General features: G+C 57.2%; 6 protein-coding genes across 6 annotated transcripts; 3 read left to right on the forward strand and 3 right to left on the reverse strand.

The window, feature by feature from the left end:
- Window positions 1–426: 426 nt before the first annotated feature.
- SETTUDRAFT_166670 (uncharacterized protein) lies at window positions 427–972 on the reverse strand. Its single transcript, XM_008023325.1, has one exon. The coding sequence runs from the start codon at window positions 741–743 to the stop codon at window positions 507–509; it is 237 nt and encodes a 78-aa protein (XP_008021516.1). The 5' UTR covers window positions 744–972; the 3' UTR covers window positions 427–506.
- A 445-nt stretch (window positions 973–1,417) lies between these two features.
- On the reverse strand, window positions 1,418–2,926 carry SETTUDRAFT_101642 (uncharacterized protein; the record flags this gene model as incomplete). Its single annotated transcript, XM_008023326.1, has 4 exons — window positions 1,418–1,519; window positions 1,574–2,577; window positions 2,631–2,691; window positions 2,816–2,926. 4 exons carry the CDS (start codon window positions 2,924–2,926, stop codon window positions 1,418–1,420), a joined length of 1,278 nt encoding a protein of 425 aa, XP_008021517.1.
- Window positions 2,927–3,249: 323 nt separating this feature from the next.
- On the forward strand, window positions 3,250–5,478 carry SETTUDRAFT_158298 (uncharacterized protein; the record flags this gene model as incomplete). The annotated part of the gene is made up of 1 exon (XM_008023327.1): window positions 3,250–5,478. One exon carries the CDS (start codon window positions 3,250–3,252, stop codon window positions 5,476–5,478), a length of 2,229 nt encoding a protein of 742 aa, XP_008021518.1.
- Window positions 5,479–5,911: 433 nt separating this feature from the next.
- SETTUDRAFT_101041 (glycosyltransferase family 34 protein) lies at window positions 5,912–7,031 on the reverse strand (the record flags this gene model as incomplete). Its single annotated transcript, XM_008023328.1, has 3 exons — window positions 5,912–6,122; window positions 6,182–6,623; window positions 6,686–7,031. 3 exons carry the CDS (start codon window positions 7,029–7,031, stop codon window positions 5,912–5,914), a joined length of 999 nt encoding a protein of 332 aa, XP_008021519.1.
- Window positions 7,032–8,027: 996 nt separating this feature from the next.
- On the forward strand, window positions 8,028–9,388 carry SETTUDRAFT_174912 (uncharacterized protein; the record flags this gene model as incomplete). Its single annotated transcript, XM_008023329.1, has 3 exons — window positions 8,028–8,173; window positions 8,218–8,407; window positions 8,456–9,388. 3 exons carry the CDS (start codon window positions 8,028–8,030, stop codon window positions 9,341–9,343), a joined length of 1,224 nt encoding a protein of 407 aa, XP_008021520.1. The 3' UTR covers window positions 9,344–9,388.
- Window positions 9,389–9,579: 191 nt separating this feature from the next.
- SETTUDRAFT_166673 (uncharacterized protein) lies at window positions 9,580–11,548 on the forward strand. Its single transcript, XM_008023330.1, has one exon. It carries the CDS (start codon window positions 9,968–9,970, stop codon window positions 11,471–11,473), a length of 1,506 nt encoding a protein of 501 aa, XP_008021521.1. The 5' UTR covers window positions 9,580–9,967; the 3' UTR covers window positions 11,474–11,548.
- Window positions 11,549–11,898: the final 350 nt, after the last annotated feature.

Below are 11,898 nucleotides of genomic sequence, written 5' to 3' on the forward strand. Positions count from 1 at the left end.
AGCGTGCGCCAAGAAGGCCTGGAAGCGTTCGAAAAAATGTCATTTCCCGCTGTTGGGTGACTCGGACGGCGGGGTGTCAGCGTGCGAATATAAAGAGAAGACGAGGGTTTAGTTTTTTTTTCGGCGGCGACAGACGACGTCACACCCTCAGCTGTCGTCATTGCGCATGCCGCCTCGCCAGACCCTGAATTGCCGCCGGCTGGGTTGCACTCGACTCGACTTGACTAGCCCACGACGCACAAAACTCCATCCGCATGCTGCCACTGCCACTGCTGCCACTGCTGCCACTGCTGCCACCGCCGCCGCCGCGACGGCTCCTCGCCGCCTTGGCTGTCCCTCGACTCATGCCTTAACCCTAACGCCGTGTCTTGCCCGACAACCCAACCACGAGACGCCATAGGGCCGGGCACTAAACCCACGCGACAAGCACGCCCAAGGCCCACGATCCCTGGCCCTGAGTTTTTTCCCACACACACAACAAACCTGCAGTAGGTGTAAGTCCATGCCTATGTGTCACCCATGCTCTTCCGGCCTTTTCCGAGCTGCCATAGGCTGCTGCCGGCTGGCTTGCTAGGGCAGGGCTCGCTCGAGGGGCAATGGCTGGAAAATGGCGGCATAGCGACGTCCGGGATCAGCATTTGGGGGTAGAAGAGCGAGCACGAGTCTGAGTGCGAGGGTCCCGCGGATCGCAGCTGCAGGGAAAACAAGTGGACCGATGTCGCCTCTGTCTCTGTCTCGGCCATGCTATTGGCGACACAGCACTGAGCAGCGGATCCGGACTCGCTCTGCTCATGGCCAGCAACCAAGACTGCCCACGCACTGTAAAGATTCCAACTCCATGGCACAGCCGACGATTGCAAAGTCGCTCGTGCTCGTGCTCGTGCTCGTGGCTTCGCTCGTCCGTGGCCATTCACCCGTTTCGCCCCACGCAACCTCACGTCCAAGGTCGAAGCGTTCGGCAGCTAGCGTCATCCATCACACCTCACCACACTGACGTTGAAGCCGCGCCGTATCAGGAAGCGATCTACACAACGCTTGCGGTTGCACGCCGAATGGCCAACCATGTGCGGGGTGTGGGGGCCGCTGCACTGAGCAAACACGAATGCGAAAAGCTCGGTGAAGGATTCCAAAGCCTACACTGTTAGTGCCCTGCTATCCATCCACACACACACTCTCTCTCTCTCAACCCCTCGGCACAAAACACACTACCAGCACGCTCAACGCATCGGAAAGCTACTTCATTTCTCGTATACATAGACCATGTTTTTTTTTGAACAACCAGCCGCCAATGCACCCGTATAATACACTCTAGCCATCGCCCTCTGCCATGCCATGCACATATTCGTGTATGCGTGCATGCATGCAAAAGCCCACTCGTGCATCAGGAGCGTGGGGCAGAGTCACTCGATTGCTGCAATTAACCCTTGACCTTGTAGATGGCCTCGGCAAGACGGCCGACATTCTCGCTAGTGATGCCTGCCACCGAGATGCGCCCGTCCTTGGTAGCGTACACCGAGTGCTGTCATCAAGTTAGCCTTGTCATGTCCATCCATCGTGCTTGTTCCACACTCACCTCCTTGGCGAGCTTGTCCATCTGCTCCGCCGTCAGCCCAGTGTATGCAAACATGCCAATCTGCGACGTAATGTGGCTCCAGTCGTGCTTGCTGCCCAGCTTCTCCAGCTTCTCCTTGAGGAGAGCACGCATCGTGATGATGCGGTCCGCCATGCCCTTGACTTCGCCAAGCCATTGCTTGTTGAGCGCCGCGTCGTTCAGAATCTCAGATGCAATGCGGGCTCCGTGCACCGGAGGGTTGGAGTACAATGGGCGCACCAGGATCTTGACCTGCGAGTCGACACGCTTCTTCTCCTCGGCAGACTCGCACACAACCGAGAAAGCACCAACACGCTCGCCATACAGACCCATGTTCTTGGCAAACGACTGCGCAAGCACAGGACGCAGACCCTCCTTGATGAAGTGCCGGAGCGCAAAGGCGTCCTTGGCCGTGTCGCCGCTGGCAAAGCCCTGGTACGCCATGTCGAAGAAGGGGAAGTGGTCGCCCTCCTTGACAGCGTCGGCAATCTTGGTCCACTGCTCCTCAGTAGGGTCAACACCCGTCGGGTTGTGTGCGCAGGCGTGGAGCAACACGATGCTGTTCTTGGGCATGGCCTTGATGTCGGCAATCATTCCCTCAAAGTCGAGGCCAATCGTGTCCTTGTTGTAGTAGCGGTACTTCTCCACCTTGAGGCCAGAGTCCTTGAAGACGGCATTGTGGTTGGCCCACGAGGGCGTGGGAATGTAGATGGTCTTGGGACCGGGGTAGTGGCGCTCGAGGAAGGCACCGCCGATGCGCAGGGCACCCGTGCCCGAGATGGACTGGGTGACGGCGATGCAGTCCTCGTTGAGGGGCTTCGAGTCGGCACCGTATGCGAGCTTGAGCGCTGCCTTGGTGAAGTTGGGCACACCGGTGATGCCGGCGTACTCCTTGTCGAGCGCTGAGTCAACCACCTTCTTCTCTGCCTCCCTCACCGAGGGCAGGACGTAGGGCTTGCCCTTGTCATCGCGGTAGGCGCCGACACCTGCGGGGCCAGTCAATTGCCATGTCCTTGTGCAGCTGCAGCGCGTCACTGACCGAGATTGATCTTCTTGGGGTTGCTGTCGGCCTTGTAGGCTTCGGTGATACCCAGAATGGCCTGGAGTGAGCGCGGTGAGCTGGGGAGCTAGCTTAGCTATACACAGAGGCTGCACCTACATCCTAGACACGTGGGTTAGCATTGGCACGGTTCAATGGGGCGCCGCGTTGCTTTTGCCACTTACTGGAGGGCCTTGGGGCACCTGCGACCATGCAGACACAGCTCGGACAGTGGAGCGGAGGGACAGCTGCTTGGCCGCGGCCTGGCGCAGTGCTGTTCTTGAGGAGGCGAGCATGGCGATGCTGGGAGCTAGATGAGAGGGCGGGAGACGAGGAGCAATGCTTCGCAGATGCAGTCGAAGCAGCTTGTGCAACAGTGGGCGGGTGGTCTGAGCAAAATACCCCAGAAAAGCAATAATACCCTCCCCTCCACGCCGCCGCGGGAGAGCTTTGACAATTGCTAACGATGACTCGGGTGGGGGGCGACACACGCCCGTCTTCCATTCGCCCGTTGCCCCACCCCTGCTAACTCCGACAAACGCCGGGGGGGAATTTTTCCAGACTGCGCGTCGCGTCGAGGGGCAGGGCAGAATGAGAGCGGCACTCCATTTGACACAGCATGCGGCGAGCGCTCAGGCACGCTGGGACGCTGCTGAGCCATGAAGCCTCCATCCCCGTCTTCCTCTGCCCTGCGCTGCTGCGAGCGCCCATAGCCACCCTTCGCCGTGACCCGCCACCAGTCTGGTCTTCGCAAAGTTTTTCAACGTCGAGACGGAAAAGAGAGCAAACCCACGTTGCCGTCCCAGCAGAAACACCAGCCCCGAGATCGCTGCCTCGAGCATGTCCGGGATGCGGTGCGCCAACACAGATTTACGAGCAAAATGAGGCGGGCTACTACAACCTAGACCGAAAGGCGGTACGGGCATATCTCGACTGGGTCCCGAATGCGTCAAAAGAGACGACGGAAGAAGACCATATCTATGAAAAGGCGCTCAGCAATGTAGACCGCAAATTGCTGGGAGAGCTGGGACTCACCGAGGCCAAAGAAGCCCCAGAAGACACCGAGGCGCCGTCAACACCAGTGTGTGATCGATGCCACAATCTCCTCCACCATCGCGTGGGGTCGCCCATTCACCACCCGACCGTCGAATCCATACAACAGACCATTGCCGAGTCGCCGCACCGACGCAACCACGTCTACCACGTCGTCGATGCAGCCGATTTTCCACTCTCCATCGTCCCAAACCTCCAGTCCTCTTTGCGCATTCCCAAGCTGCGAACACAAAATAGGCGAGCGAAACACAAGGGATGGGTTGCCAACGACCGCATTGCAGAGGTCAGCTTCATCATCACCAGAGCAGATCTCCTAGCGCCTAAGAAAGAGCAGGTCGATGCATTGATGCCGTATATTCGAGACGTCCTTCGCGATGCGCTGGGCCGACAGAATGCGAATGCGCGCTTGGGCAACGTGCGACTCGTCAGTGCAAAGCGGGGGTGGTGGACCAAGCAGGTCAAGGAAGATATATGGCAACGCGGAGGCGCAGGCTGGATGGTCGGCAAGGTCAATGTCGGCAAGTCCAATCTCTTCGAGGCCGTCTTTCCCAAAGGGCGGGGAGCAGACTACCAGGAAGTGCGCAAGATACGGAGCGCAGCCGAGCGAGAGGCAATGCTCAGCAGCGCAAAGTCGCTGGAAGAGCTTTTGCAGGTCCAAAAACAGCTCGCTGATGAGGACGCCGAAACGGAGCGTCTAAAGAACAAGCAACAAGAACATCTCCATCAGCCTCCCGGAGAACTGGAAGAGAAGCCCGACGAAGAAGAAGAAGATGAAGACGAAGATCTGGACGCCCTCCTGCCCCCACCCCAGCCATACACACTTTATCCTGTCCTCCCCATTGCCTCATCGCTCCCCGGTACAACCGCCTCTCCCATCCGCATCCCCTTTGGCCAGAACCGCGGCGAACTCATCGACCTCCCAGGTCTCGCACGCACAACCCCGGGACTAGAAACGTTTGTCCTCGCATCCGCCCACGACGACCTCGTCATGAAAAACCGCATCAACTCAGAACGCTACACCCTGAAGCCCGGGCAATCCCTCATCCTCGGCGGGGGCCTCATACGCATCACGCCCGTTACCCAGGACCTCGTCTTCCTCGTGTACCCCTTCGTGCCCATCCACCCACACGTCACGCGCACCGAAAAGGCAATCGACTACCAAGCCCAAACTTCAGACCGCCAGCTCCAAACCCCGCCTATCCTCGCGCCAAACGCCGGCCCCAGGGCCAAATCCGCAGGCACATTCGCCCTCAAATGGGACGTCACCAAGAAACTCGCCGGCCCCGTGACGTCCCCCGTGGCCGGCAAAATGAAACCCGAGAATCTGCCGTACAGAATCTGGGCTACGGATATCCTCATCGAAGGTGTAGGCTGGGTCGAGGTCTCGGCCCAGACTCGTCGTCCCCCCGGCTGGCAGCCCCCAGGCCTCGTCAAAAAGGATCCCAACCAAGCGCAGCGTGACCGCGCCGCCCGGCTCGCCGCTGAAGCCGACCGCAAGCAGCGCAAGTTCGATGCGCTTGCGCGGGCGGAACGCGAGGGCCGCGATCCACAGGAAGTCCTTGAAGAAGAGTTCTACGACGACAACAAGAAAGACGATATGCTGCTGTGGGAAGAGTCGTATCCTGAAATCGAAGTCTTCTCCCCGCTGGGCAAGTTTGTCGGGCAGAGACGCCCCATGTGTGCTAGCATGGTCAGCGGGCCCAAACAGGTTTCCAGTCGAGACCGCAAGCAGAGGCCTAGGCGGAGCATGGTCAGCGTGAAGAGGCAGCGGAAACCGAAAGGCGCAAGTGAGTAGATTGACTTGGTCTCATCGTCCTCATTACTGGACGTTGTTGTTGTTGTCGATTGTAAACATAAGAGGTTTGAATTTATAAACGTAGCTATGTGAAAACTTGAAATCTGGGAAATGCGTCTTTACATTATGGACGTTTGTTGTAAAGGGCCCTGGCCCCCCCCGCGATGCTGTGCTGTTGTATGAGTGGGTGGTGGTGGCAGCAAAGATGAGAATTCAGGCTCCTTTGCCTTTTCCACCAATAGCCCATGCATGATTCACAATGCGATACCAAACAACGCCTTTGAACGCCAGTCTAGTTCATGCGGCATGCGGATGTATGTATGTGTGTGTGTGCGTGTGTGTCTGTGTTTCTTCACTGACTCATGTATAGGTATGGCCAACAAGAAGCAGAGGAATATACAAAAAAACAAGGTCAAAAGTCGTTTTCTTTGGTCTAGTTCTTCGTGTTTTCTTCCAGCTTGGCCCAGTACAGCTCTTGTTCCTTGGGGCAGTTTCGACCTTCGCCCCTGTCGCAGCCGGGGAAGCCAGCGACGAGATCGCCCTCTTTGAACTGTCCGTCCTTGGGGTTAGCAGGGCCCGAGGCGTATGAATTGAGTAGGTTCTGGGGGACCATGGCGAGCTTGGCGAGAATGGTGCCGTGCCATCTATTCCACAGGTTAGTCTCTAAATTAAAGTTTTTCCCTCGAGATTCCGCAATACATACTGTACAATGTGCTCCAGCGCATGGTATTCGGCCTTTTGGAAGTTGTAACTGCGGTAGATGGGATCGAACCAGCTGTCGAGAAAGAACTTTGCCCACTCGCCGTTCCGGATTACGAAACTGCCGGGCGCCAGTCCGTCCTTGTCTTGGGTAATGACAAAGTCTATTCGGTCGCCCTTGAGGTTGCTGAAGGTCTTGATGACGCTGTCTGGGGGAACCACGGGGGCATTGGTGATCATGTAGGATTCGAGTTTGGCAGGCGTGAGGAGGGCCGTGTGAATGGGGACAGCCATGTTCATGATCAACGACGTGTGGTCCAGGTACCAGAAGAACATGGACGAGGGGTACAGTGTCATGGCATGGCGCATGGCGGGTACGCGGGCCCAGGTCAGTGGAGAGTTGGGGATGGGGTACTGGTCGTTGGTTGGGAAGAAGGTCAGATAGCCTAGTGCGTGTCAACATGTGCCCAGCGTCTGCGCCTGGTCGCCGGGATTTGGCGAGACGTACCGTGTCGCTTAGCGTACTCGTCTCTGTTGTTCTTCACCTTTGCCGTCCACGTGGGATCCTGCTTGGGATCTATAACCGTGACGAGCACGACGGGCGGGCCAGACCCTATGCGGGGCTTGGAAATGGGGGCCGCTGTCCAGCCGCCCACCTTCATCGCCGGTTTCTTGGTGTCGCTGCCGCCGCCACTCAGCATCCAGAACAGCACAATGACGGCCAGAATGCCCCCGGCCAGCAAGCGCCCGACCTTGCTCCGGAGCAGATTCTTCAGCGCGGGCGGAATCGCAATTGCGCCGCTCTGGCTCCTGGGGGCATAGGGCGGCGGGCGCGACGTCTTTCGGGGCGGCATGGCAAAATGCATCGTGGATCGCGGCCGTGGTGGCTGTGGGCGAATGGGCGGGTGCGTGGACGAGACGAAAGGGGGGCGTCGTGGGGGGATGGTGGGCTGGAAGTGGGTGTGAGGCGCTGGTCGCTACAGACACATTGCTGTCGAGTCGGGGGGGTGAAAGAATGGGCTCAATGCATCGAGGGAGATCGGCGGTGGGAGCGGGCGCAGTGGCAGCGAGAGACGGGATGTGCCCAAGTACACGCGACGGACATGGGAAGATGCGCTGCGAGAGAGGCTTGGCAGGAGGCATGTTGGCCTAGCGCCCGCAATTCTCCCTGGCCGCATTCGAGACCGGCCAGAGACTCGCGCAGACGCAGACGTGGCGTTGCGAACGCCATGGCTCCGCTGTATACAACATGCCGGTAGGTCTACTTCTCGACCGCCCGCGTGCCCTTGTCGCCCGCATCCTGCTGCTCGACGCCACCCTTGCACGGCGTGCGACTTTGCCCACGTTGCTTCACGCCGCCGCACCGCTTTAGGCGCCCGTCGACCACGCCCAGCCAAGAGACCGCCGACGGCCGTTCACATGAGCCAAAGACAGCAAGAAAAGGCGTCCGCTGTCGACGGCTGCTGGCCCGAGTATCAGCCAGCCAACGGCCCGTAAGCCAGCTGAGGCTGCCCGAAGTCATCACGAGATTTCGCCGCGATCACTGGTGCACCCAATCTCATGTCGAACCATGCTAATCTCACGGCGCAGTGACATCTGCCACTCCTACGGAAACCCGGCCTTACCGCCAAGCCGTGTTTTCTACCAGACGCTATGTGACGATTGCTTGCTAATACAGCCTGCGCTTTGCATCTACTGCTGCGTTACCCGCTATGACGTCGAGTGCCTGTCACAGTGAAGAAATATACCCTTTCGACAATGAGCAAAGACTGGAACCTTGCCAACAACCTACTCACAACCTTCCAAATACGTCCTCTGTCTTCTTCAACTAACCCACTCCGAGCGCAATCATGGTCGAAAAGGTAATCCAATTGAGGTGCGACTGCAACCAGTACCCATGGGGGAAGCAGGGCTCAAAGTCGCTCGCCGCGACTCTGTGCGAGAAGACGCCAGGCACCAACTTCAAGATCGACGAGAATACTCCCTATGCTGAAATGTACGTCTCCTAGTCAAGTTCAGCTTTAGATCCTAACATAATAGGTGGATGGGCACATATCCCGAATTGCCCTCCTACGTCTTGGAGACTGGCGAGGACCTCCAGAGTGTTATTGATAAGCATCCTGATGAACTGGTTGGAAAGGCTGTCGTCGACAAGTTCAACCACACCAAGCTGCCATACCTTCCAAAGGTCCTGTCAATAGCAAAGGCTCTTCCTCTGCAGCTACACCCTGTACGTCGGTCACCGTGCCGATTTCTTCCATTTGCTAATAGCTTTTAGAACAAGGACCTAGCCTCGAAGCTGCATGCAGAGAATCCAAGCCAGTTCACAGACCCAAACCACAAGCCCGAGATTGCGCTGGCTCTTGGCGAATTCGAGGCCTTCTGTGGTTTCAAGCCCCTCGCAGAGATTGCACGCTTGATGAAACTACCGCCGCTCGAGGGCTTCATGCCTGAGGTCCAGAAGACCGAATTTGATGACCAGCAGCTCAAGCATGTTGTCAAGGCAATGCTCATGGCCTCTGAAGAGGCTGTGCGCAAGACGAACGATGCCCTGATGAAGATACCCAAAGAGCAATTCGGCGAGTCCAGCTACATTCCCGACATGATTCCTCGTCTGGCAGAGCAGTACGACAAGGCCGACAACGGAACGCTCGTTGCGCTCATCACGATGAACTACCTGAAGCTCCAGGCTGGTGACAGCATCTACATTCCTGCGGATGGCATCCACGCTTATCTGTCTGGCGATATTATCGAGTGCATGGCCCGGTCGAATAACGTGCTGAACACTGGTTTCTGTCCCCGTGCTGACCGCGATAATGTCGAAATGTTCTGTTCGGTCCTCACATTTGCACCTCATGATGCAAAGGAGGCCATTCTACCAGCAGCGTCGTTTGACCGGAGCAAGAATGGCAAGACGCAGCTCTATGCACCTCCACTAAGCGAGTTCAATATGCTGGCAACAAGCATGGGTGCCGGAGATTCCGAGACAATCGGGTCGCTGGGTGGGCCTAGTGTCATGATCGTAACAGAGGGCGAGGGAACCATGAAGGGCAACGGCAAGGAATACAAGCTGAGCGCGGGCTACATCTTCTTCATCGCTCCTGGTGTAGAGCTAGAGTTCAACGCCAACAAGCAGCTCAAGGCTTTTACAGCTTACGCGGAGTAGACTTGAGTAATAGTATAGCAGACACGATAGAGTTTGAATGGTAATGAGGCTCTCTGCCATGCGGAAGTCTTGCTGGCACCGATTGGACGGAAACGTGAGCTTCCCCGCACCACTTGACATGTAGCACCACCGACAACCAGCTTGCGGATGCATGCACCTAAACGACCGTGTATTTGTTTACAGTGTGCAAGCCTATGGTGAGCCGGAATCTCCGGATCCGCACGCATGTCTGCTAGCACTTCCCCACAAGCACCCTTGCTTCCCCCGCACTTTGGCTGGGAAACCCCCCTCTGTGGCTTAACCGGAGCTTTAAAACCCCGCCACGGGAAGCTCGCTGCTGAGGAGATGAGAAGACGTATTGTTTTGCCTCTTCTCTTTTTTTCCAATTGCGGTCCAAGTCTGGCTGAACATTGGAGACCGTTGTCGTTTGAATCGCATCACTGCTTGAACTTGACGGGAGCCCCCAGAAACAACCCTGTCACGTTGAAACATAGTAGCAATAGATTAGCAAAGTCAGAAGCATTCGGTAAGCTTCCATCTGGCTGTTCAGTGCCCGTCTGGCGTCAATTGCGGTTTGTATGTTGATAACTGACCACTTGCAATCGGTACCATCAGAACAGCACCATGGCGAGCTCAACAACCGCCAAACGCGACTCCATGGACGCGACAGCAAGCAGTCTCGAGGCGAAAATGAAAGCCGCTTCCCTCTCGCAGCAGGAAAGCACTCCGGCGCCAAAGCGGCCTCTGGGCCTCACTGACCTCCCCGCGTCAGTCCGCAACAACATCTACAGACACTGTCTCGACACGGAAGCCGTCAACCTCGGCGAGCCAAACGTCTCCTACACGCACAAAATCCACGACGGCATCCTCACTTTCTCCGCGTCCCGCAAGCCGTTCCCCGTCGCCACGAGCCTGTTCTACGTCAGCAAGGCAGTGGGCCGCGAGGCGCTGGCGTACTTTTACGAGAAAAACCTCTGGGTACGGCTGGATGTGTACACGGCGGATGCGCGGCACGCAAAGACGCTGCTGGAAGACTCCGGGCTGCTCTTCTCGACGGCCACGCCTGCGGCGGTGGAAAAGAGCACGCAGCACGCGCTTGAAGTCGTGCTGGTGGAAAAGAACTCGGCGCAGAAACGCGCGGCTGTCATGTTTCCCGCACAGTACCTCCCGCGACTCATCAACTTCCTCGACCAGGCGAGCCGCGCGACGGCTACCTGGGCGCCCATGCACACGCTGTTCCTGACGCTCGTGAATACGTATTCGTTCCCTATCTCGCGGCTGCAAGGCGATCTGCTCGAGCTGTTCCGCGTGCTGAGTAACCTCGGCGGCGTGACTATCGACACCAGGCATCTGCTGCCGCGGTATGCAGAGGGCCTGCAGCGCATGATGACGGAGCCCAGATTCTCTGCTGACAGCTACCTGGCTGTGGCCAGCGAGCTGGGCGATTTGGCCGACGAGGCGCGGGAAAAAGAGCAGTATGCACTGTCCAATGAGTACGCAAACGCCGTCATCATCGCACTCACATACGGCTACCTGACCCATGCCGAGACGCTGCATTCGCAGGACGGCGACGCCTTTGCCCGCGCCATCCAGCGGCTCCGCTGGAGAACAGAGCTCGGCCTGGGTATCTCGCTGTCGATTCCGCTGCGCAGCCTGACAGCCAACAAGCAGTGGATGCGTGGTGCGGCGCCCCCAACAAAGGAAATCAGAGAAGCAGCGCGCGACCTGCTTCTAGCCGAGGCCTCGGTGTCAAAAGCCCTGAGTCTCGTCACGGATTCGCCGTCGCCCACATCCAATCCGTGGTTCCACTCGCTGCCCGTCGAGCTGATTCCCAGCAACAAGCCGACGTTTTTCAGCGAGCGCGAAAAGGCGCAAACATGGTATGCGCTGGGCACCGTGCACATGGCGCTGGGCGAAAACATATTTGCGTGCGGCGATTTCGAGCGTGCGCTCGAGCTGTGGGGGAAAGAGAGCGGCGTCGATGAGGAGGGCGGGCTGAGAGGGAAGATCGAAGAGGCGTTTGAAAGGGCGCGGCAGGGCATTGATGGCGATGCGGAGAAGATGTGGGTCGGCGATGTGAGACCCGGGACGGGGCTGAAGAAAGCGGCGCGCTTGGCTAGAGGGCTGTAGAAAATATGTCGCTGGATATATCTATGCCTGGGTGCAGCATGGTAATGGGTAGTAGTAGTAGTAGTAGTAGTCCGGAATAACGTGTTTCACCAGTAAGCGGGCCACCCCAGTATGTGGGCCACCTCCCCAAACTATTACATCTTTGTAATAGTATTGCGCAACACTACTACAATATTTTTTGTTAAGTAGAATAAGATATTATTCTTTAGACGTATTGCTATCCTCTATATCCTCTAATTCTACAGAGGGGTGACACGAAAAAAACGTCACTCAAAAAGTTGTTATTTTAAAACTTTAATATATAGCTGGGAAAAATAGCTAAAAATAAACGGATTGCAGATTTAGAAAGCCAAGATCTCCTAGCTTGGCATAGTGGACCCATTATCTGCTTAGTCAGCAGCCCTGAGCGAACAAAAATCCCCAAA

Source organism: Exserohilum turcica (genome assembly GCF_000359705.1).
Source record: "Exserohilum turcica Et28A unplaced genomic scaffold SETTUscaffold_10, whole genome shotgun sequence".
Lineage (NCBI taxonomy): Eukaryota > Fungi > Ascomycota > Dothideomycetes > Pleosporales > Pleosporaceae > Exserohilum > Exserohilum turcicum.

Excerpts from the sequence above, each read along its gene's own strand:
- SETTUDRAFT_166673 (XM_008023330.1), top strand. The coding sequence starts at position 9,968 with ATGGCGAGCTCAACAACCGCCAAACGCGACTCCATGGACGCGACAGCA.
- SETTUDRAFT_166670 (XM_008023325.1), bottom strand. The coding sequence starts at position 743 with ATGGCCGAGACAGAGACAGAGGCGACATCGGTCCACTTGTTTTCCCTG.